At 45.8% G+C, this 22,293-nt stretch overlaps 4 protein-coding genes across 5 annotated transcripts; 2 read left to right on the plus strand and 2 right to left on the minus strand.

Annotated features, from left to right (window-relative positions):
- Positions 1 to 2,157: 2,157 nt before the first annotated feature.
- LOC108136339 (cytochrome P450 4d1) lies at positions 2,158 to 5,878 on the plus strand. Of its 2 annotated transcripts, none has more exons than XM_017257444.2 (3): positions 2,158 to 2,740; positions 4,363 to 4,992; positions 5,462 to 5,878. In XM_017257444.2, exons 1-3 carry the CDS (start codon positions 2,203 to 2,205, stop codon positions 5,809 to 5,811), a joined length of 1,518 nt encoding a protein of 505 aa, XP_017112933.1. In that variant the 5' UTR covers positions 2,158 to 2,202; the 3' UTR covers positions 5,812 to 5,878. The 2 variants fall into 2 exon arrangements, with proteins under 2 accessions (XP_017112933.1, XP_017112932.1); XM_017257443.2 differs by lacking the exon at positions 2,158 to 2,740 and adding an exon at positions 3,431 to 4,091.
- A 1,359-nt stretch (positions 5,879 to 7,237) lies between these two features.
- LOC108136277 (protein wings apart-like) lies at positions 7,238 to 16,140 on the minus strand. The gene is made up of 8 exons (XM_017257357.2): positions 15,458 to 16,140; positions 13,573 to 14,731; positions 9,794 to 12,496; positions 8,394 to 9,242; positions 8,151 to 8,320; positions 7,995 to 8,083; positions 7,730 to 7,920; positions 7,238 to 7,612 (listed from the first exon to the last, which is right to left on the minus strand). Exons 2-8 carry the CDS (start codon positions 14,644 to 14,646, stop codon positions 7,337 to 7,339), a joined length of 5,352 nt encoding a protein of 1,783 aa, XP_017112846.1. The 5' UTR covers positions 14,647 to 14,731; positions 15,458 to 16,140; the 3' UTR covers positions 7,238 to 7,336.
- Positions 16,141 to 16,460: 320 nt separating this feature from the next.
- Positions 16,461 to 18,062, plus strand: LOC108136266 (protein bcn92). Its single transcript, XM_017257325.2, has 3 exons — positions 16,461 to 16,732; positions 16,786 to 16,906; positions 17,733 to 18,062. Exons 1-3 carry the CDS (start codon positions 16,653 to 16,655, stop codon positions 17,808 to 17,810), a joined length of 279 nt encoding a protein of 92 aa, XP_017112814.1. The 5' UTR covers positions 16,461 to 16,652; the 3' UTR covers positions 17,811 to 18,062.
- On the minus strand, positions 17,988 to 21,771 carry LOC108136265 (6-phosphogluconate dehydrogenase, decarboxylating). Its single transcript, XM_017257324.2, has 3 exons — positions 21,649 to 21,771; positions 21,325 to 21,548; positions 17,988 to 19,391 (listed from the first exon to the last, which is right to left on the minus strand). Exons 1-3 carry the CDS (start codon positions 21,699 to 21,701, stop codon positions 18,178 to 18,180), a joined length of 1,491 nt encoding a protein of 496 aa, XP_017112813.1. The 5' UTR covers positions 21,702 to 21,771; the 3' UTR covers positions 17,988 to 18,177.
- Between the last annotated feature and the right edge of the window lie 522 nt (positions 21,772 to 22,293).

Consider the following 22,293-nt stretch of genomic DNA (forward strand, 5'->3'; position numbering starts at 1 on the left):
AAGAAAAGTAAAACATGACTTTCAATGCCGATTTGTACGGAAACTTGTAAGATCCTTTGTAATTAAGTTATGGATACTATTATCTAAAAGACAAGCATTTAATATGACAGTGGTCAAAATAAACAACAAAACTAAAAGGCATTTCACTTCGAACTCTGGAAAGCATTATTAATGAACTGAAATATTTTCAATAAATGGAAATGGGGTCCCACAGTCGAACACCCTTAAAGAGGATCCTGACTACGACCTGTTGGTTAGCGGCCACCTCATTGAACTGTCGACTGGCGAGCGATGCGCAATGCTAAAATGAACAAAATTGGAAACAAAACGAAAAATGGAAATGCCAATGAAATTCCAACGCACAAATCGAGATCCCCACACCCACAAGCTATGTGGGCTATATATCCGACATCGAGAAATCGCCAGCACTTGTAAGACAAGTGTAAATATTTACGTTTTGCCTTATTTTGTGTATATATGGAAAGGGGGATGGACAGGAGAAGGAGGATCTTAAAGATAAAGTGACGTCGATGTCGACGACCGACGAGCGGCGACGCAAGAATTTTGGAATTTGGCATGGTCGAAGGACGCCTGTTGTTGCCATTGTTGTAGCTCCCCACCCCAACAAATACTATGTGGTATTCCTATCCATCTACAAATACATATATTTTTATATCTAGTACGCAGTGGGCGAATGTGCATATGCTTTTTTTTTGATTGGGATTCGGATTCTGATGCGGATTCGGATTCAGATTCGGATGTGGCTGCGGAATGAGTCAACTGGGTGCTGCCAAATGGGGAATTCTATTTTGTGCTCGTGTGCAGCACAAATGCTCATAATCATATACAAATTCATATTCGCAGCTGCATAAACATCTGCATTTTAAGGGCCATAAAGGTCAGAATTGCTGAAAAGATAAGGAAATAGTTCGTCCAAGTAGAAATTTCAAAAGGCCATATAACTTATTAAGTTATTTGGACTGTTATGGATTTTATTTGAAAATATATGGTTAATCTATAATTAATAAATGGCACTTCAAAATCTTTTTTAACTCACTACAATAAAAATGAAACGCAAGCAAATCTCAGATCTAAAAATGCTTTTTTATTAGCATTAAATTGAGAAATATCTAGCACCTTTTACCTGATTATTTATAGAAAAGTTGAACGATAACAAACAAATTTGGATTCAGGGAACGTAAACCAAAGTGTAAATCGAAATATATATTTAATTAAAACAATATTTTGCAACTCCCTATTATATTTTGGGTAAAATGGGGGCTCTACTAAAATGCAAATCGTGGAGCAAAATCAAAATCAATTTCAAGTTCGCGCCTTCGTCATCGTTGTTTGTCTGCCAGCGCTGGGATGTGAGTGGGATGGCCTAAATATAGAGCACCTGGCCCAAAATAGATTGGCCATGTGGCCATTGTGACGTCAGATGGAACTGGAGCAGGATGAGTTGCGGTCAGGTGCTCGCCCCCGCCGGAATGTAAACAACTAAACAACCGATGCTGGAATGCCATTGTTTGCATTCGCTTCCATCTACTCAATCACAATCATCTCGGTCGGAATACGCTCTCTTCCGATCGGAAGATAGGGTTCTTTATCTGCCCCTCTTAAAAAACAATGCCGAATCCAAATAGCTGCCAATCTGTCAACCCGAGATGCTGCTGCTGACCCTTCCCGCTCGCTTTTGTGCCAGCTCAGAATGACTCGTGGAATCGCAACGTAGACTGTGACCTCTCGAAAGATTCCCGAGTGCAAGTTGGGTGCATGGTCCAAAAAACACAGATTTTCTTCAAAAGTGAATATTTAAGTATGTTTAAAATAGACATTTTATTAAATAAAATACATAGTTGATTTTGACGCAATTTGCTTATAAACCACATCTCAATTTTAAAATCACTTCAAAAGTCATTCCGAATTGCTGCGCATTTATAATTTACAAAATAAATATGGCTAAAATGTCATCACTATTTCGAGGTGCTGATGGGATTTATATGTACCATGTTTGAAACATCACTTAAAATTCATTTCTAATCACTGCTCATTTCTAATTTACAGAATAGATAATGCCAAAATGGCATCACTATTTCGGGCTGCTGATAGGAGGCAGCATCTTGGGTTATCAGGTGCTGAGACTTGGGGTGCTCAGTATCCGTTGAATTGCTTAGACCGTCGGACCGTCCGACCCGAAACATGTGGCTCCTACTGGCCCTCGTCCTGCTCCTGGTGATCCTCGCCCTGGAGATGCTGCGATTCGTGCGGAACATGCGCACCATTCCGGGTCCCCTGCCGCTGCCCCTGCTGGGCAACGCCCACCTCTTTCTGGGCCTCACTCCGGCGGAGGCCTGCCTCCGGATGGGCGAACTGGCCGAGAAGCACGGCGACACGTTCGGCCTCTTTCTGGGGCCCTCCTACAGCGTTATGCTCTTCAATCCGCGCGACGTGGAACGCGTCCTAAGCAGCACCCAACTGCTGACCAAGTCGGAGGAGTACTCCTTCCTGGGACGCTGGCTGAACGAGGGACTGCTGGTAAGCAACGGACGCAAGTGGCACCGCCGGCGCAAGATCATCACTCCGGCCTTCCATTTTCGGATTCTGGAGCAGTACGTGGAGATCTTCGATCGGCAATCCCTGCGACTCGTTGAGAAACTGAAGCTCCGGAGGAGCAGAGGCCACGAATGGGTCAACCTGGGCGAGGCCATTCACCTCTGTACACTGGACGCCATCTGCGGTGAGTACACTGGGCAAAACTATCATCCATGTAAGGAAATATTAAAGGGAAATTTTTTATAATAATATTTTTTATAATTTAATAATATAATTAAATAATAAGTTATGAATTCAGAGAGAGATTTTTCATATTGGTAATATTATTATATTTTGAGAGCGACTTAAAGATTAAATCAACTTGAGAGTCCAAAAACTTTAAACTTTTATTAGTTTCCTTTATCTCTAAGTGGCCGTATTCTAATCGAGGAATCCGAAGTGGAGAACTCATTATTATTGAAAACGTTGGGACAAGGTTCAAACCCTCTCACCGCCATAAAATACTAAATACGGCTACCAACTGCGATAAGATATCGGGGATCCGTGTTCGACCCCCGATTTCGGTAGTTAGCTGGCGTTCTACAGCGTGATAAGATACTCTATGGGACGATTAGCATTAGCCACACTCAGCCAAAATAAGGTAGTGGTTTTAATTTTGAGCCACTCTAATTACCAAAATATGGTATGGTATAAGTATTTTACATTTAGGGACCTGGTGAAAAATTCTGCCTGATATGATTCTCTTTACTTCGGAAATATATGTATATTATGCTTAATAAGCTTTTTCAAGTTATGGCCACTTGTTTGCCGTGTATTTTTGGGTGGATAATCAATGCTTTCGGCCAAGTCCGTTGTGGCCCTCAAGTTTTCGGACGAATCAGTTGTGGCTCCGTTGCCAGTGCGTGGAGATCGATTAGGGGAAATCACACAATTATACATAATATATTATATATAGACCACCAGCGGAATAATGATCCTGATCATAGGCGCAATCCTGGCCAGCGCCCTTTTCGTGGGCCTGCTGATCTACCAGCTGAAGTTTAAGCGCCTGATCAACATGATCAGCTACATGCCGGGTCCTCCGGCACTGCCTTTGGTGGGCCATGGCCACCACTTCATCGGCAAGGCGCCGCACGAGTTGGTCCAAAAGATCTTTGAATTCATGCAGAACTACTCCAAGGACCAGGTGCTCAAGGTCTGGCTGGGCCCCGAGCTCAATGTGCTTATGGGCGATCCCAAGGACGTGGAGGTGGTCCTCGGCACCCTGCGGTTCAACGACAAGGCCGGCGAGTATAAGGCCCTAGAGCCCTGGCTGAAGGAGGGTCTGCTCGTCAGCCGCGGTCGCAAGTGGCACAAGCGGCGCAAGATCATCACGCCCGCCTTCCACTTCAAGATCCTCGACCAGTTCGTCGAGGTCTTCGAGAAGGGTTCACGGGAACTGCTGAGGAATATGGAGCGGGATCGCCTGAAGCACGGTGATTCTGGCTTCAACCTCTACGACTGGATCAATCTCTGCACCATGGACACGATCTGCGGTAGGAAATCATGGGGAAAAATTCGGTCTAATAACTATAGGCTTTTTTGAGGAAATCAGTTAGTAACAGTTTGGGTTTATTTTATAGCAGATACATAAAATATACACATCCTTTCATATCCCGATTTGGTATCCATCTACGTACATTTTAAATCTACTATCGATTAAGAATGGCTTTAAGACTTAAGGTATTTTATTTAAATTGGATTACAGTTCTCTTCACATCCCAAATTTCGTTTTGATTTAAAATGGTTCTTCGATTCAATTTTCAGAAACGGCCATGGGTGTGTCCCTGAATGCGCAAACCAACGTTGATTCGGAGTACGTCCAGGCGGTTAAGACCATATCGATGGTGCTGCACAAGCGAATGTTCAACATCCTGTACCGATTCGACCTCACCTACGTGCTAACCCCGCTGGCGAGGGCGGAGAAGAAGGCGTTGAATGTGCTCCACCAGTTCACGGAGAAGATCATCGTCCAGCGAAGGGAGGAGATCATCCGCAATGGAAAAGAACAGGAGGCGAGCACCAAGGAGGATGTCGACGATGTTGGCGCCAAGCGCAAGATGGCCTTCCTGGACATCCTGCTGCAGTCGACCATCGACGAACGGCCACTGAACAACCTGGATATCCGCGAGGAGGTGGACACCTTCATGTTCGAGGGCCACGACACCACCTCCTCGGCCCTGATGTTCTTCTTCTACAACATAGCCACCCATCCGGAGGCGCAGCAGAAGTGCTTCGAGGAGGTCCGGTCCGTCGTGGGTCAGGACAAGAGCACGCCGGTCACCTACGAGCTGCTGAACAAGCTGCACTACGTCGATCTGTGCGTCAAGGAGACCCTCAGGATGTATCCCTCCGTTCCACTGCTCGGTCGCAAGGTGCTCGAGGATTGCGAAATAAGTAAGTATCGCAAAAAGAACAGTTCTTGGTTTGTAATTGTAACTCTATTTTTTTTTTTAATTTTAACGATGCAATTTAACAATGGTTTTGAGATATGGCTTTACGACTTCTAAGCCTATCAATTTCCGGGTCAAGCTTTCGATTTCGAAGTAAAAGCTTGAGACTTAATCCTATTATTTTTATGATAAAAATTTTAAAAATAGCTTTGCGAAAAATTTACATAAAACCTGTATGTCTCCTTTTATTATAAAATTGTCAAGGGTATTAACAAAATTTCTCGCTAAAAATGTTCATAAAACCTAAACTTTTAAAGCCCATTACTTATATTAGTGCAATCTGAATTCAAAGTGCCATACCTCAAAAAATGTTGAAAAAAATAAGCATAACTATTTTTGTGTTTACGGTTAACTCTATTTTTGTCTTAACTCTAAGAAAAGACGACTTCCAATAATAACTTTCTCCAATTCAGATGGAAAGCTCATCCCGGCGGGCACGAATATCGGCATCTCACCACTTTATCTGGGCAGACGGGAGGAGCTGTTCAGTGAGCCCAACAGCTTCAAGCCAGAGCGATTCGATGTGGTCACCACTGCCGAGAAGCTCAATCCCTACGCGTACATTCCGTTCTCGGCCGGACCTCGCAACTGTATTGGCCAAAAGTTCGCCATGCTGGAGATCAAGGCCATTGTTGCGAATGTTCTGAGGCACTACGCGGTGGACTTTGTGGGCGACACTTCGAAACCGCCCGTCCTCATCGCCGAACTCATCCTGCGTACCAAGGACCCCTTGATGTTCAAGTTGCGGGAACGCGTCTACTGATCCGTTTTGCTTACAAACAATTGTATATAATTGAAATTATAAGAATAAAATGCATGTGTTCAGAAAATCAAGCATGGGATTTATTTCTTTACCAGGTAATATTTTATGTGAATTTTTTTATTTAATTGAATTTGCCGCGCTAAACTACTAAATGCAACCTTGCAAAATATACCAGATATACTTTTTCCCGCAGGCTTGTATCGGCTTATTGAGATATTCTATATCTTGGCGGGAATTTGCCAAATTTGAAAACTTCAACTAAAAAGTACTATGCTTTTATCAAAATCATTAATTTTAGTCTAACAATGTCAAAGACTTAGCTAATGTGTTTGGAAAAATCTTAAATACGTAACATTTTCAGGTTTTTAACCGATAGTTGCACAGAAAACTATTGTTTTTTGCAATCAGCACCGCAAAATACATTTAAAACTAGATTTTGTCCAAAATCTGGGCTTGTAGTTAAACGGAATTTTATCCCCCCAAAATAATACAGGTGCCGTTTCCATTTCAATTTTAGTTTTATTTGTTTGTTTTTTCTGCAAGAACAATATTTTATGTACTCGTTGAAAACACAAAATAAATATATATATTTTGTTCCCGAAATTGTTACATTCTCGCACGCGCGCTTGCTTTTTAAATCTGATTTTTGTAGCCTAAATATGACATTTTTTTGTGGTTGTAAACGTACACATATATCCATATATGTATATATATATATGTTTCTATATATATATTTATTTATTTATTGATCAGTTTTAGTTTTTTATAAGTAGAGTTTCTTTAGCTTAAGTTTAGGCAATAAAATAACTTTATTTTCCTCATCTAGATTTTTCTCCATCTCTTTCTCTCTCTTTACACTTTTCTTTCTACCGCTCTCGCTCTTTCTCCTGCAGTGTATTTGTTAAGAGCCTTTGCATTTTTATTTTAAATTTACGAAAAAAAAAAGTTTTATATATATGGTAAGAATAGGTAAAAAACACATTCGAAATAAACCTAAGACGCGTCCGATAAAATCGCTGTTTAAACAATATTTACATGGGTGTGTGTTTGTAAGGGTAAGCCGACGTTTAGCTGCTAATATTGCTTATGACTATATAACGTACAGATATCAGTAAGGGATTTGGATCTTTGTGTTGTTCGGGGTGTTGCTTTCACGTTTTCATCTCGTCAATCATATCATCAATATCCATCCTTATAATTTTCTTTAGTTAAAACGCAGACCATGCTCACGAATTCGCTATCACTTTGGGTTAATACAAACGCATAAACAGATCAGATCGCATCGTATCCTATCGCACTTAGCTACATATACTTCGATATATAAATATATATATATACGTGGGGGTACAGCTGACTGAAACTAGGTGCATTACAGACTATACACATACACATATAGTGGTTGCTATATCAACACAAACAAATTACATAATCACAAACAACAGAATTTTATTTTGGTGGCAGGCTTTCGGTGTGGTTAACGACAATGGCGATGGCTCTCCGATTCCGATCCCGATTCCGAGTTCGATTATCTGTGGCTACTGTACGTCTTGTACACCCGCGTCACTCTCGTCGATCCTGTGGGCGATGTGGATGAGGAAGCGGAGACGGATGTGGATGAGGACGAGGCAGCTGCATGCGACACGGTGTCTGTCTCCACGGCCAAAACTTGCGCCGTCGTCTCCAGATTTAGGGGCAGGGTGTTGTCGTGGTCATCCGAGTGCTCGTAGATATAGTCGCGCTTCTTGAAGTTGTCAATGATGCGCTTCGTGGACTTCATGTGCGCCACAAATGCAGCCTCCAACTGTTCAAAATGGTAAATAACAATAACCAATTAGAAGGGTCATGGAGTTTATTGGAGTTAGGGATTCTATCTGTCTATAACTTTGGGATATATATTAAAAACCAATCCAAAACTCACGCTGGAGGTCAGGTTCATGAATGTGTGGTACTTCTCCAGCACACCGATAATCTCCTTAAAGCTGTTTCCTCGCAGCTGTCGCCGCACCAGGGTCTCGTAAAGCTCATTCTCCGCGATTAAATTTCCCACCAGAATGGCCGCATAACTGCCCTTTAGCGTGTGCTCCATGTGGTGGCCGGCGCGTTGCAGAACTGTTGAGGAAAACAATGCACCAGGGTATTGGATTAGCAAGGAGAATAGATACTTATGCTCTCTGAATACTCACGATTGTTGACCGTCTCCTCCACTTCTTCTTGTTTCTTTTTGCCCTTTTCGTTGCTCTCGAGGAAGGCGTCCGTGTTCTTCTCGACCAATCTGCGGTTTGGGGGAGGAAACACTTAATTAACATACCAAATGATGGGAAATATCGTTATGATAATACCTGGCCAGTTCCTCGCACTTGTAAAAGTACTCGAGCAAAGCTTGCAGCGCACTCACAGTTCCCTGCGCTGGTGGATTGTCGGCCACGTACTCCGCCGGAGCGGCAGCTTGCATTAGCGCAGCCCGATTGGGCAGCGTGTGCATACACAGATTGATAAGCAGGGTGAGAACCTATATCAGGGTAAGGGAGGATTAGAATTAATTTAAAGGGCTAGGCTACGAAGCTATTGTTTTGGACACCCACCAGTATGCTCAGCTCGAAGACACAATGGTCGGGAATGTAGTTCGCCGAGAGAAGCAGCAGCCGGAAGCTCGTCTCCACCACATCGCCACGCTGGCCGAGCAACTCGGCGCCCAGCGATGGCTGCGCCTCGTTGAACGTGTGCGTCAGGTTGATCAGCACCTTGAGCACCGGCACCAGCAGCTCCCGCATGGCCACGCCCGGATGCTCCTTGTTGCTGCCAGTGCAGTCCACCGAGGGATGCAGCATTAGTTGCCGGCTGCACAGGCGGTACAGTTGGCAGAGCGTCTCCACCGCTTTGCCCTGGCCAGAGGTGAGCATGTAGCGTTGGTTCGCCTCGTTGTGCTGCGTCACGTTCTCGAGGACACGCAGACATCGCGCCACCGTTTGCATGTTGTCCAGCAGCCCGGGCTGCCAGTGAATCTCCGTGTCGCAGGCAATCACCGGTCTGCAGAAATCTGAGATGGTCTTGATGATGTGCTCCAGACCGCCCAGCTTGCGCAGATCCTCCTTGAACCACTCGCCCGCCCGTTTGGACGTGAGCGATAGTAGCGTCTCCATTGCCAGCGTGCCTACGGTCAGGGAATCGACATTGAGATGCGTGCCCTTGCCCTGCGCTTTGATCTCCTCGCACAGCTCCCGCACCTTCTGCTTGTTGCGGTCGTAGCCCGCCCGATCAGGGTGTCCACTCTCCGTGCTGCCACTGCCTACGCCGTCCGCCTCCAGGAGGTTGATCATCAGCTCCAGGGAGTCGCGATCGAGGTCCATGTTGAGGCCCTCCTGGGAGAGGATGTACATAATAGCCGAGGTGCACAGGCCCAGGCTGAGGTCTTTGTTGGCGTCGGATAATGCCTACAGATATATAATTTTAAAAATATTGAGCTTGTATTTAAAGAAAAAAATTTCAATTACATAAATGAAAGCCAACTGTTAGTTTAAAAAAGTACTTGCTAAAATAATATGATTTCTAAGATATGTCTATATATTAATCATTTCGTGTTGAATGGTTTTAATTTTAATATATATATATATATATTAATCATTTCGTGTTGAATGGTTTTAATTTTAATATATATATATTTTGATAAATGTTATGCTGACTTAAGCACTATTTGGCATAACTCATTGTTGATTTAATGGGGAAAACGACACCATTATAAACATGACAATCTAAATAAAAAAAGCACATATTCTCACTAATTTTTCATATTTATGCAGTCATTTAATACCCAATAGGCTGACAAAACAAACGCAGCAATTCATCGAAAATTTGATTTACAGAACTTGATATGGTTAATACGAGCATGTAAATAAAATGAACAATAAATTACAAAGAGGTGCAAAAACTAAAGGTCTCACAACAGGTCTACAATCGATATGAAGAGCAGAGAGTGGAGACTCACCTTGAAGAACTTTGTCACCACGCCGTGGGCACGAACATGCATCCGGAAGGAGGGCATCATGCACTTGGCGGCCAGTTGCAGGGCGGAGAGACAGCGCGTCGCAGGGGGATTGTGCGGCTGCAGTGCGTCCAGGATGTACTCGACGTCGTCATCCATTTCCTGGTACTCTCCAATCTCCTGGATCTGGTGGGCCGTCTTCACGTTTCGCACCACCGTATAGTAGTCCTTGGTTTTTCGATCGACACGAATGGGTCCGCCGCCGCCGCCAGTCGGTCCCCCTCCTCCTCCGCCAGTCGCTCCTCCTCCGCCCGCTCCCCCGAATGCCGCTGCCGCTGCACTGCGCTCCACATCGAGCTCACCCGCAATGGGTTCCAAATCGAGGTCAAAGGCATCGACACTGGCGGAGGTGGCAGGCACTCCCTGTTTCCCCGCTTGTCGCGAGATCTTCACGAGCGCCGGACTATCGCCGCGCAGTGTGGACGCACTGCTGCACGCACTGGAGGAGCCATTGTTGTTCGACGAGGGACTGTCACCGAAATCGCCATCGGACTTGCCCGCCGCCAAATGGTGCAGCAGTAGGTGGTCCTTGGCTCCGGCAACGCCTGTTCCCGATGCCGAGGCATTGCTGGCATCGCTGCCGGTGCCGCCGCCATTCGCCTCCAGTGCCGCATCCCAGCTGTGCTTGTACAGATGCCGTTTGGCCACCGACGCCTGCTCAGCTTGATCGGATGGCACTAGGGCGCGGCTCTTGAAAATGCTGCCCTTCTTCTTGGAGATGACCAGCTTGACAGCGCCTCGCTGCTCAGCAGCAGAGGGCTCCGCTGCTCCTGCCCCTGCACCTGCTGCAGCGGTGCCTCCCGCTCCTGCATTGGCCGATCCCTGGGAGTCCAAGGTGAGCGTTCGCTTGAACTTGTCCTTGAACTTGAAATCGCGCGGCGGGGGCGAGGAGGATGATCCGTCATGCTGCAGCGAGGAGTTGTTTGAGTTGTTCGATAGCTCGTCGGGATCGGGATCCGGATCATGGTCCGGCGAGTGTTCACTGTGATCCGTGTGCGGAATCTTGGCGGGCGTCGGTTGTTCCTCCTCGTTGCCCTCAGGAGTTTCCTCCTCTTCGGGCGCCTGCGTCTGTTCCTGCTGCTGCAGAACCTGTGTCACCTGCTGGTTCTTTCGTTTCCGGCCATAGCTACGTGGTGCTCCACCCGCCGCTCCGCCCTCCATTAGGCGACTGGCCTCAGCTTTGGCGGACAGATTGGCGGCTATCTTGTTGATGTTGTTATTGACGCTGGCCGAATTATTGTTATTGGCCCGGGCGGCAGCATTGCGCCCTCTTCGCGGCGGGGGTGCAACCGGAGCCTGTTCCAGCTGCTCCTCGTTCGTCGGTGCCGCGGCCGCCGGTTCGTCCACTTCCATGTCGACATCTTGCTCGGCGGTTTTTCTCGAGCCTCGAGTGCCTCGTGTGCTTCTCTTAGGCGTTGGAGGCGAAATGGCAGCCGCGGCCGCATCTGCTCCCTTGGCTCTGCCTCGAGTTCGGGTCTCCGTGGCCGGAGGAGGTACTTCCACGTTGTTATTAGCCTTCCTGCCCCTGCCACGTGTGGCTCTCTTCGGTTGCTGCTGCTGTTGATCCGCCTCCTCGTTTGGCTCAGGATCTGTATTGCCATTTAGCCGCGGCACTTCGCCTCGCAGCACAGCCAGTATGTCCTCCTGCAGCGGCGTCTCCGGCACCACCACTGCTGCTGCTCCCGTGCCGGCTCCATCGATGGTCATCATCATGGACTCCAGTCGCGACTCAATGTCCGAGGGCGGGGCCACCAGCGAGGAGTGCTGGCTCGTCTCCAGATCACTGGTAATCACACTGGATCCCCGGCTGCGGATCACACAGCTGTCCTCCTGAACAGCCTGCGCCAGTAGTTGTGGCGTGCTGTTGCCCTTGGAGGAGATGCTGCCCAGCACAGAGGATTGCGAGTCGAAGTCGTGATCGGATCGGGTGGTGGGCGATATGACCGCGGAGCCTCGCTGCGGATGCAATTGATGGTGTTGTTGGTTTGATGGCGGATGCTGTTGTGCTTGCTGACTGTTGTTGGCCTGTTCGCTGAAGGCTAAATGAGGTGAGGGCGTCTTGAACTCAGAGTTGGGCTCGGCGGGATTAGCTCCAGGGGCTGAGGCTGGAGCGGCTACTGCTGGTGCAGGTCCCGCGGCAGCCAACAGCTGCTTGTGCTTGTGCTTCTTGCTCTTGGACTTCTTCTCGCTGCGGGATTCCGCAGCTGCAGCGGCTTTGGCGATGGCGTTGCGGATCACGTCCGTCTTGATGATCAGCTTGAGCCGCTCCTTGGGCGGCTTGTCCGGCGATATCTTCACCGTGCAGTAGTTGATCTCCGGCGGTTCCTCCTCCTCGTCTTCCTCCTCTTCGTCCTCCTCGTCTTCTTGGTTGGGGTCCAGTGACTTGCGTTCCTCAAAGGAATCGCCAGCTGCTCCTCCCCCTCCTCCTGTCGCTGATGATGTCTCCACCGAATCTGCAGCTGACGGCGGCGGCGGCCTCAGTGGCTTCACTGTGATTTTTGGCGTACTTGCAGGAACTGTTTCGTCTCCGGTTCGATCCGCTGGCTCCTCATCCGTGACAGGAAGTAGGTTGTGCTGGTTCTGGTGAGCTGCGGGCGAACTGCTCGGCGGTTCCTCGCTATCCGTGCTGACCAAGCGCGAAGTGCCCTGCAAGATATGCAGAAAGTGCGAGATTAGCTGAGAATTATACTGGAATCCACTGTTTTTTGGGGGCTGCCTACTTCTAGCTGATCTGGCAAATAGAAATGGGGGGCCCTTCACGATAATTAGCACTCCAACTGAACCGAACTGGGCAAGAAGCCACCGATAAATGCGGAGCAAGAAGCGAGAACGAAGCGAAAAAAACAAAAGAGCAACAACAACTCGGGAGAGTGAGAGACTCCAATTCCGTTGGTTTGCCATGTAAAAGCGCGCGTAATTTAACACTGCTTCGCGCGCTGCGCTGCTTTCCCTTTCCCACACATGGCAGAGAAGGCAGGGGAAGGGAGAAGGAGCAAGCACCTTAGAGAGAGTGGCTGGGAGAGAGTCAGAAGTGAGAGGCGGCGGTGACGTTGGAGAGAGCGATCACACTCGGGGTACTCGACTAATTGTTGGAGTTGGATAATTGCTTACTTCGCTGGGTGAAATGTACCGAGCACGAGTGAGAGGGAGTGAGAGTGGTGAAAAGGAAGTTCAAATAAAATTTAAGAAATGACAGGGGCACTCACTAATATGGTGAGAAAGTATTTCAAATTGGATTCGGATTTAAATATCCTGAGATACATTACATACATATGTATGTACTATTTTATAGCAATATGAATTTAATATTATTAATTACCAATCCAATTTTATTAATATAGATTTTCAAAATCTAGTTAAGTATTTTAACTGTGCTTAAGTTTATTTTATTCAACCGACATACAACAAATGTCATCTTAACCAAAAGCGTTGCAGGATTAGTTAATATTGTGACTGATTCTGTTGAGATTTAGCAATCTCAATATATAAAATTTATTTCTCATTTCCAATATATTCTGAAAAATATTCATATTTTAGAATTATTTTAAAAGACCATAAACAATTAAGCTATGCGAAAATAGATATTTTAAAGTACTGCTTTTTCGATTGTTGATTAATCCCAGAAAAGATAATAAACCTATATAATTTGAAGCAGGGCAACCTAACTAAAACTAAGTTCTTGCTATAGTTCTTAACAAAAGTCCCAAGAGTGTGGCACTCACCTTGGAAATGCGGAGAACGATGGGTGGATGTTCCGGCGTGCGGGAGGCGCTTGGAGGATTCGACGCACCGCCGGATGCGAAGGGCAACTGGGTTGTCGTAGATGACGCGGATGTGCTGGGCGCAGATGTGGGCGGGGGTAGCGACGGCTCTGATCCCGGACTGCCAAACGTGGAACTGATGAAGGCTTCCGACAAGGAGGTTGCCGCAGCGGCTGTTGCTGTAGCCGCCACTTCCGCTGGCTGGCGCGTCGGCTTGGGAATGATCAGATCCTTGGTGGGCGTGGGATAGCGCTCGTCCTCGTCCACTTCGCAATAGTTGACGGCCTTGCGGGCCCGGCCCAAAACCCTTGAGGGTGGTGCCTCCGGCTTCAGCTTCTTCTCCTCCTTCGGCTTCTTCTCCTTTTTGTTCTGTTTGCCCGACGCACTGGACGGCTGCTCTGGCTGCTCCGAGGCGGGATCACTCAGCCCCTCGCCATCCCGATCAGAGGCGCCGTAGAACGCACCAGGCGTCGAGGGTGTGGTCGTGGCTGCTGTTCCTCCTCCTTGCGCTGCAGCTGCGGCTGCTGCCTTCTTCTTGGGCGACTTGCGCTTCCGCTCTGCGGAACTGCCACCCTTGCCCGGCTTTAGCTTCAGTCCGCCCGCCTCCTGGGCACCGGAAGTGGGTGTGGCACCACCACCACCGGAGTACTGATCTCGCATCGGCGATGCACCGGCCCCGCAATGCGGCAACTGTTGGATTATCTGCGCTATAACCTCCGGCGGAGCAGTGTTCCTCGATTTAAAGAACTTTTTCGGCTTCGGCGGCTCCGGCACCGAAACGGACAGGTCGTTGGGATCGTGGTCCTGCGTGGAGGCAGGACTCTGAGAGGGACTGGCGGCCGCTGCAGCCGCCGCCGCTGCCGCGGCCATCGGATGGAGGGCGGACAGAGTGTAGGTGCGCGTGGAGGTGAAGCCCATCTTGCCCCATTTGCCCACGGTGCCCACGGACCGGGCCACAGTGGGCCGGTTGGTGTTCTCCTTCTCCTTGCAGAGCGAGTCTAGCGGCACCACGATGTTCTTGCCCCAGCGCGACATCTTCGCTCGATTGCGGTTCCTTGGCTCCTCCTTGTCGTATCCTCTCACTCCTTGTTGGTGGCTCTAATCCTTGGCAACCAGATCACTGCAATTCGAGAACATATTAATGGCCAGTTTCAATGAGTTACAGTCGGCAACAAAACCTTCGCTCACCCAAGTTAACATTTGGATTTTGGGATATAAATGCATATATACTGGGTCCACAAATATTACAAATAAATACAAAACAAAGTTAGATATTTCCGAAAATATCGATTAAACATGGGCCTGGTTTGATCAAATGAATAGATAAGATTTGGAATTATGTCAGAATTATTATTAATTATATATTAATGTAACAACCTCTACAAGACGTTAAGTAAACAGAAAACCTATTTTGTTGGTAAATACCAATTCAGAGTTTACCATTCATAACCTCTTTCCTGCCGAGAAGCCCGGAGCTAGGCGGTCGAAAATTTCGCAGGATATAGACCACAAATATACCCCTTTCCCAGCATCATTAACAATTAATTCATGTTTTTGCACTGCGGACAGTTATTGAATTTTACTAAAAGTGAGCGATTTGTTTGGCCGAGGCAAAGAGAGAAGTGCAGCAACAGCAAAACACAACAAACGCGGCACCGTAAGCACTGCGTGGGTGCGAGCGAGAGCACACGATAGTGCGCGCACACGCACACACATACTGGCCAGCGATTTCCAATTTCCACACACACGCATCACAAATATAATCAAGTCCAATTTCCAAACAATTTGTTGCACTTTGCTGTTGCAATTTTCCCTAACCTTCAATAAACAAAACTAAAACACTTACCTCAAGTAAAAACATTTGACTGCTCTCTCCGTTTTGTTGCTGTTGTTGTGTTTGCTGCGTGGATGCATGTGGGTGTGTGTGAGTGAGTGTGGTCAAAAAAATCTCTGTTGCTGCTGCAACGCATATGTATGCGACTGCGTGCGTTTGTGTATGTTGGGAATGCAATAAAACAAACGATGTTTGCGTTTGCTTATTGGCGCATTTTCTTTGCACGAAGCACAGTTCGATATTTTCGCGACTATTGGGTTCCAAAACTAAGCCACTATCGTTCTTATCATTTTCCGTTTGGCCGCCAAGCCAATTGCAGCGAGTATTTGCGTTGCACACACACGGGCCGTTTGCTTTTGCCACCACTTTTACTTTACTTTACTTTACAGCACAGCATCATCCCAGAGGCAGCAACAACAACACACGCACCATACCACCAACACTAATACAAACAACCACAACAACAACAGCGACAATTATAGCTGCTCTGCTACTGCCGTTCCGTTCTTCTTTTACTGCGAATATTTTCTGATTTGGCGATTTATGGTTCGCTAAATCGAGACCAACTTAATTCGCGCGTTAGGTGCACTGCGAATTCAGTGCAATGTCAACGAACGCGTGGGGAATTTCAAGTTTTGCACGGGCAAAATGCACGAAATTTTCTCTGTTTTTCTACTAGAGGTGGGGAAACATCGATGCTAACTTCAATGTTTTCAAAACATCGATATTTGGCAGGGCATCATCAATGTTCTCTCACCTCTAACACTTTGCTACCTGTGGAGGGGATCTGTACTATCTGCGGTTTGCGTCTCCACTACATATCGATAAGTGTGTCTTCCCATCTCTATTCACCAACGGCGAAAAAAGTACCACTTAAAGGAGGGTACCTCTACTACATATCGATAAATATTTCTTCTAATCTCCAATAGTTTTGATAATGGCCATCCCTATTTTTCACGTATGTGACTGAAATATACCGCAATCAGCTGTTTCTGGTATTTTTGCGGCTATTTTGAGTATTTTACCGCTAGCCGCATGTACATTTTTATGTCATCAGGCGGTCCAAATCCAATTGGATTTTCCGAAACGAAACAAAACAGGGTCAACAAAACGCCGGCGCTTTAACGTTCATCAATTAAAGGGCGTTTCAAAACTCCAGCCAACCCGCCTGCTCAGTTCCGTTTGCCCAGGAAAGAACAGGATCAGGATGTCGACGCGTCGCCAGGCAATCACATTATACAGAAATCTCCTGCGCGAATCAGAGAAGCTGCCCTCCTATAACTTCAGGTGCGCGTGGTGAAATAGGCAAATCTATCAGTAATTTTGGAATCAATTTTCAGGATGTATGCTGCCCGCAAGATAAGGGATACATTCCGCGCCAACAGGGGCATCCGGGATTTCGGGGAGATCGACCGGCAGATGGTCGCCGGCCAGCAGAATCTGGAGTTGATACGTCGCCAGGTGAGTGTACTCCTTATCAGCAACGATGGGAAGTATCTAGATGGCCACACACAATCAACATTCAGCCCTGATATAATATAGACGAAGTTCCTTCTTGATAATTTGTCATCTACATCATCGCCTTTATGCCACAAAGAAGTTAGTTAGATGAGAACGTCTTACGTTTTCAACTCATAATCAAATATAGTAAATTCCCCATGAGTTCAGTAATAAAGGATATATGTTTTATAATTAAATAATTTTGCAATTACATATGTCAGATTTCATACTCTTGACTTTAGTTACATATTAGTTTATTTTACATTTTAAAAACCTAAAAACTTGTATTCCTAATAGTTTAAAGGCTCTTGATGTTTTCGCTGGCCTTAACATAAAACCATTTTTTTCTATAAATTCAGTTATTAATGCCGCTATCATTTATTTATGATCGAATAACAAGCCAATCATATTTCAAGTTTTTGATTTATATAAGATACATATTAAATCATTTCAATCATTATAAATTTCCTTTAATTAAACCTTCAAACTTACGTTCCTCACAGTATAGGCTCTAAAAGTTTTCTGGTTCCTTAATATATTGATAATTTCCAACTAAAAATGAAATTTTTTGAAATAATGACTTAAATAATAATTAATAACTGTGGAAACCATATGCCCAAACTAAAGTGACCTTTGCTCTTTAGTTCATTCTGTTTTTCTATAAGATAAATAGTAAACCTAATATGCGTCCACTACCTAGCTAAATAAAAAACCAAGTCAAAATGTTAGACCCTTTTTTTCGCTTATCTATTGGTAGAGTTTGTTAACCCCTTTCGAATGCTCACAGGTGATTGTCGGACACCTGTACAGCGCCGACAAGCTGGTCATAGAGAACAAGAAGACCCTGAAGCCTTCGGATGACTGAGGATAACACGAGTGGCAGCTGAAACGAGTATAATAGCAGGGAAGGAGCAGGAGGAGCTGAATGAGCAGGAGCAGAAGGCGTCTCTACATAAAGGCACTACTCGAAAGGCTCGACCCACACACAACACCACAACACACAATTGAACTTTGCATCCATCAAACCAGGGAACCGAAATCATTTGCTAGCAAAAAAACACCAATTTAATGTTATGTTTAAACAACAAATATGAAATTATATATACATACACATATATATTAATGGTATAAATAAGTACTAAAGTACTTTAGAAAAAAAAGGCAGACACCCGGGGCCTATATGACATGGAATGTGTGTGAGCGGGAAAAGGAGGAGCTGGAAGTAGATCAGCCTACGCCTGGTAGGTACTAGCGGACACATTGCCGCCGGTGCCCGTCCAGTTGGTGTGATGGAACTGACCCTCCTGGCCGAGCAGCTCGTAGGTGTGGGCTCCGAAGTAGTCACGCTGGGCCTGAAGTAGATTGGCGGGCAGCTTGGCCGTGCGATAGCCATCGTAGAAGCTGAGAGCGGTGGAGAGGGCCGGCACAGGGATGCCCCAGCGGAAGGCATTGGCGACCACCTCGCGCCACGAGTCCTGCCCCTGCTCGATGGCCTTCTTGAAGAAGTCGTCCAGCAGGAGGTTCGACAACTGCGGCTGCGACGTGTACGCATCCTTGATGTTGCCCAGGAAAACGCTGCGAATGATGCAGCCGCCGCGCCACATCAGTGCAATGCCGCCGTAGTTCAAACGCCACTTATTCTCGCTGGCCGCCTCCCGCATCAGCATGAATCCCTGAGCATAGGACACGATCTTGGCACAGTACAGGGCATGCTTGATGTCGTCGAGGAACTTGGTGAGGTTGTCCACCCTCGCCTTGGTCGAGGGTCCCTTCAGCGATTGGCTGGCCTGGACACGTTCGTCCTTCAGGGCGGACAGGCAGCGCGAGAAGACGGCCTCGCCAATTAGCGTCACCGGTACTCCGTATTGGAGGGCAGCAATGGCCGTCCACTTGCCCGTGCCCTTCTGGCCAGCAGTGTCGCGAATCCGCTCAAGCAGATGCCCCTTGGCATCCTTGTACTTGAGAATGTCCCGGGTGATCTCGATGAGGAAGGAGTCCAGCTCCGCCGAGTTCCATTTGCCAAACTCGTCGGCCATCTGGTCAGCCGACAGGCCCAGACTCTGCATAATGTGGTAGGCCTCGCAAATGAGCTGCATATCGCCGTACTCGATGCCATTGTGCACCATCTTGACAAAGTGGCCGGCACCGCCGTCGCCCACCCACTCGCAGCAGGGCTCGCCGTCGGCCTTGGCGCAAATCGCCTGGAAGATGGGTCGGATGAGGGGCCAGGCGGCCTCGTGGCCACCGGGCATGAGGGAGGGTCCGTGGCGGGCACCCTCCTCGCCACCACTCACCCCGGATCCCACATAGAGCAGGCCCAGTTTGGCCAGCTCGTCGCAGCGGCGGGATGTGTCCTGGTACTCGGAGTTGCCGCCATCGATGATCACATCGCCGGCGGAGAGCAGCGGCACCAGCTGCTGAATGAAGTCATCCACCGCACTGCCAGCTGGAATCGAAAAGGAAGTCTCGATTAGATACAGTCGATATTTCAATTTCAGGAGCCCATCTGTAGAGCCAGTTGGCTCTATCAATGGGTTGTCCTTAAAAAAGCATTATTTAATTATCTTTCTTAGGCAGCTAAACAGTACAGTAAGGAAATCATGATTAGATATAGTCGATAATTCAACAATTGAGCCATTCTGTAGAGCCCTGCACAATATCAAATGACTATTAATATTAATTTATCTTTATGGTTTTAATGTTTAGTTCCTTTTTATTCACAGATTGATTAAATCAAAAGTTTCATCAGCTTGCTAGTGTTTTTGCTTAGTTTAATTTTTTTTCTGATGGCGAATAAATAAATATGTACACATCTAATATTCATTTATTATACACGAAAAAAAAAATGAAGACTCAATCATTCTTTAAAGTAAATTGTTTACTTATAAAAAGTGTTTATATATTGCTAATTTGTTTGTTAACAGTTTGTTACCCAGCTAGTTCTTTGTTTTATGGAGAAACCATAGATTTAGCCAGAAAGTAGAGCGTGCGATTTGACAAGGTCAATTGGTTGCTTTTGGAAAGTCACTGTTTTGCTTTGGAGGTCACCGTGAGGCGTCCCTAGCACTTCTCCAGCGCAATGGAAATGGAATGAAACGAGAACCAGATAAGGCCAACGAGTCGGAGTCGCGCGATAGCATTGATCTATCTATCTTGCGGACGTTTGCTAGTGGGACACACCAGCGGTCAAAATTGTAAGCCAAAAAAACCAAGCAGATAATTCGTGATCATAGAAATCTGTGACATGTGATGGTTTTAAACTTGAAATAAATAATGCAAATAAACATTTAACGGGATGCTTTCTATATAATCAATTTCCTCTTGTCCTGAATATTTTTTTTATATATACTTATAAATATATTATTGTTCTCAACTCTACTTTATACAAGTTCACACGACTTTACATTTGAATCTTAATTTAATAAAAAAAAACCACAAAACTATTTTTATGACCCGAACTATGTGAACATAAGGCGATCCGCAGACGGGATGAATCATTGGAATTGGATTTGCCTGGCAACTTGCAGGAAAGGTCGCGGGGACAAATGATCATGTTGGACCGAGAATATGGATTTCGGCTAGTCCAATCCGAGGAAATTCCTTTTAAAAATCGCCCTTTGTGTGTGACCTATAATGAATGTCAAAGATTTCTCTCTGTGCTCGTGTTATTGTTGTTTTTGCGCAAACAACAACAAGTTAGGTAGAAATAGGAAGGTTGAGATAAGCCGGGCACGCCGATTAACGTACGAACTAGAGGTGAGTGAAATTTTGGACAAGCTAGTTTGAGAGAAGAAAGCGTAAACCATGGGCTGTGAATGGTATTTTAAAAATATGGACCATGCACTACAGCTACAAGTATATTATTATTTGAGTAAACTTAAACTTTCAAATTTATTTCAAGCATAAGTTATCAGTGGGGCTTGAAAATAAGATAAAAGTATGAAGACATAGCCTTTAAATTGACAATACAATTTGAAACTAGTTAACTGAAAATGTTTGTTTTATGTTGTACTCTCAAAATTTACCAATTTTTTATTAGTCATTTTAAAACTCAACCCTTTTTTTTGGAAAAGTGCCATCTCTAAGCTTACTACAATAACAACAACAAAACAACCGAAAACATCAGTAAAGCTTTGAGTTTAAAACGCAGCTCAAAGATCTCTAATGTTTTTGTTGTTACTCCTCTTTCTCATCCTCTTTCACCAGTTTATCCTCTCTTGCCATTTGCAAAATCGTTTGATGACTTTGCTTTGACTTCCACTCACACGCGCACACACATGTAAAACACACAGTTAAAGCGGAGTGATCGCTTACAACAGCAGGTTTTTGTGTTTTTTTCCTGCGTTTTTTAAGGTTTTGTTTTTGGATTAGCAACTCACCTTTGACCAGCAGCATGACCTTGCGAGGGGTTTTCAGCTTGGCCACCATGTCCTTGAGAGAATCGGCACCAATCACATTGGTGCCTCTGGCCTCGTTGGCGAGGAACTCTTTGACCTTGGCCACTGTACGGTTGTAGGCGCACACCACAAAGCCCTTCTCGTCCATGTTGAGGATCAGATTTTGGCCCATGACGGCTAGGCCGATGAGTGCAATGTCCGCTTGTCTGCAGAATAAGAAACATGAAAAAATTAAAATAATAACATTCGTTAGGAAACAAGAAGAACTTGCAAAAAAAAAGCAGGGCCATATCCTCTCTTACTCACCCGCTCATGTTTTGTGTGTTTGTCGTGCAAGGTTCGCATTTAGTTTGCGGCATTGTTTTATTTGTACAATATTTATATATGGCATGTGTTATCAAATTGCCGATCGATAGTCGAGGTGGAGAAACATCGATGCCAAAAACGACGTCATCGATGTATTCGAAAGACAATTAACATGACCGTTACAAAAACGGCAAGCTTTGAACAAAATTGATCTGCACTGAGATGCACACTTAACATCGTGGTGGCGCAACATTGATGTTTTTCAACCTCCGACTGCGGGCACGAAAACCCATGTAAATTGTAAGTATAAAAAAATATATTAATTAATTAATATCAAAATTAATTTTAATTCAATTTATAAAAGTAAGGTGTATTTATATAAGCTGTATGTATTTGTGTATGCATCGAGAAGTGTCGATTGTTTGGGACCACTTAAAAACAAAATTCAACTACTGTGGGATATCTATAAAGACGACTTCTTACCATATACCATACACTTACCGCACGTATGTACATCCAAATCACCTTAAATAAGAAATGTTAGATGTTGGTTCGCCGATTGATAGTTTCAGCGAAAATGTTAAGTATCGATAAAAGTTTAAAAGCTCCCCCGACGAAGCTTTCGGAGAGCGGAATACTCACACC

The sequence above is a fragment of the Drosophila elegans genome, unplaced genomic scaffold (genome assembly GCF_018152505.1).
Source record: "Drosophila elegans isolate 14027-0461.03 unplaced genomic scaffold, ASM1815250v1 contig_149, whole genome shotgun sequence".
In the NCBI taxonomy this organism is placed as follows: domain Eukaryota; kingdom Metazoa; phylum Arthropoda; class Insecta; order Diptera; family Drosophilidae; genus Drosophila; species Drosophila elegans.

Excerpts from the sequence above, each read along its gene's own strand:
- LOC108136339 (XM_017257443.2), top strand. The coding sequence starts at position 3,527 with ATGATCCTGATCATAGGCGCAATCCTGGCCAGCGCCCTTTTCGTGGGC. Across the intron at positions 4,092-4,362 it reads CACCATGGACACGATCTGCG|AAACGGCCATGGGTGTGTCC; the intron begins GTAGGAAATCAT and ends TTCAATTTTCAG. Across the intron at positions 4,993-5,461 it reads GCTCGAGGATTGCGAAATAA|ATGGAAAGCTCATCCCGGCG; the intron begins GTAAGTATCGCA and ends TCTCCAATTCAG.
- LOC108136277 (XM_017257357.2), bottom strand. The coding sequence starts at position 14,646 with ATGTCGCGCTGGGGCAAGAACATCGTGGTGCCGCTAGACTCGCTCTGC. Across the intron at positions 7,921-7,994 it reads GGAGGAGACGGTCAACAATC|TTCTGCAACGCGCCGGCCAC; the intron begins GTGAGTATTCAG and ends TTTCCTCAACAG. Across the intron at positions 7,613-7,729 it reads TCATGAACCTGACCTCCAGC|TTGGAGGCTGCATTTGTGGC; the intron begins GTGAGTTTTGGA and ends CATTTTGAACAG.
- LOC108136266 (XM_017257325.2), top strand. The coding sequence starts at position 16,653 with ATGTCGACGCGTCGCCAGGCAATCACATTATACAGAAATCTCCTGCGC. Across the intron at positions 16,733-16,785 it reads CTGCCCTCCTATAACTTCAG|GATGTATGCTGCCCGCAAGA; the intron begins GTGCGCGTGGTG and ends ATCAATTTTCAG. Across the intron at positions 16,907-17,732 it reads TGGAGTTGATACGTCGCCAG|GTGATTGTCGGACACCTGTA; the intron begins GTGAGTGTACTC and ends GAATGCTCACAG.
- LOC108136265 (XM_017257324.2), bottom strand. The coding sequence starts at position 21,701 with ATGCCGCAAACTAAATGCGAACCTTGCACGACAAACACACAAAACATG. Across the intron at positions 21,549-21,648 it reads AACACACAAAACATGAGCGG|ACAAGCGGACATTGCACTCA; the intron begins GTGAGTAAGAGA and ends CTTATTCTGCAG. Across the intron at positions 19,392-21,324 it reads GGTCATGCTGCTGGTCAAAG|CTGGCAGTGCGGTGGATGAC; the intron begins GTGAGTTGCTAA and ends TTTCGATTCCAG.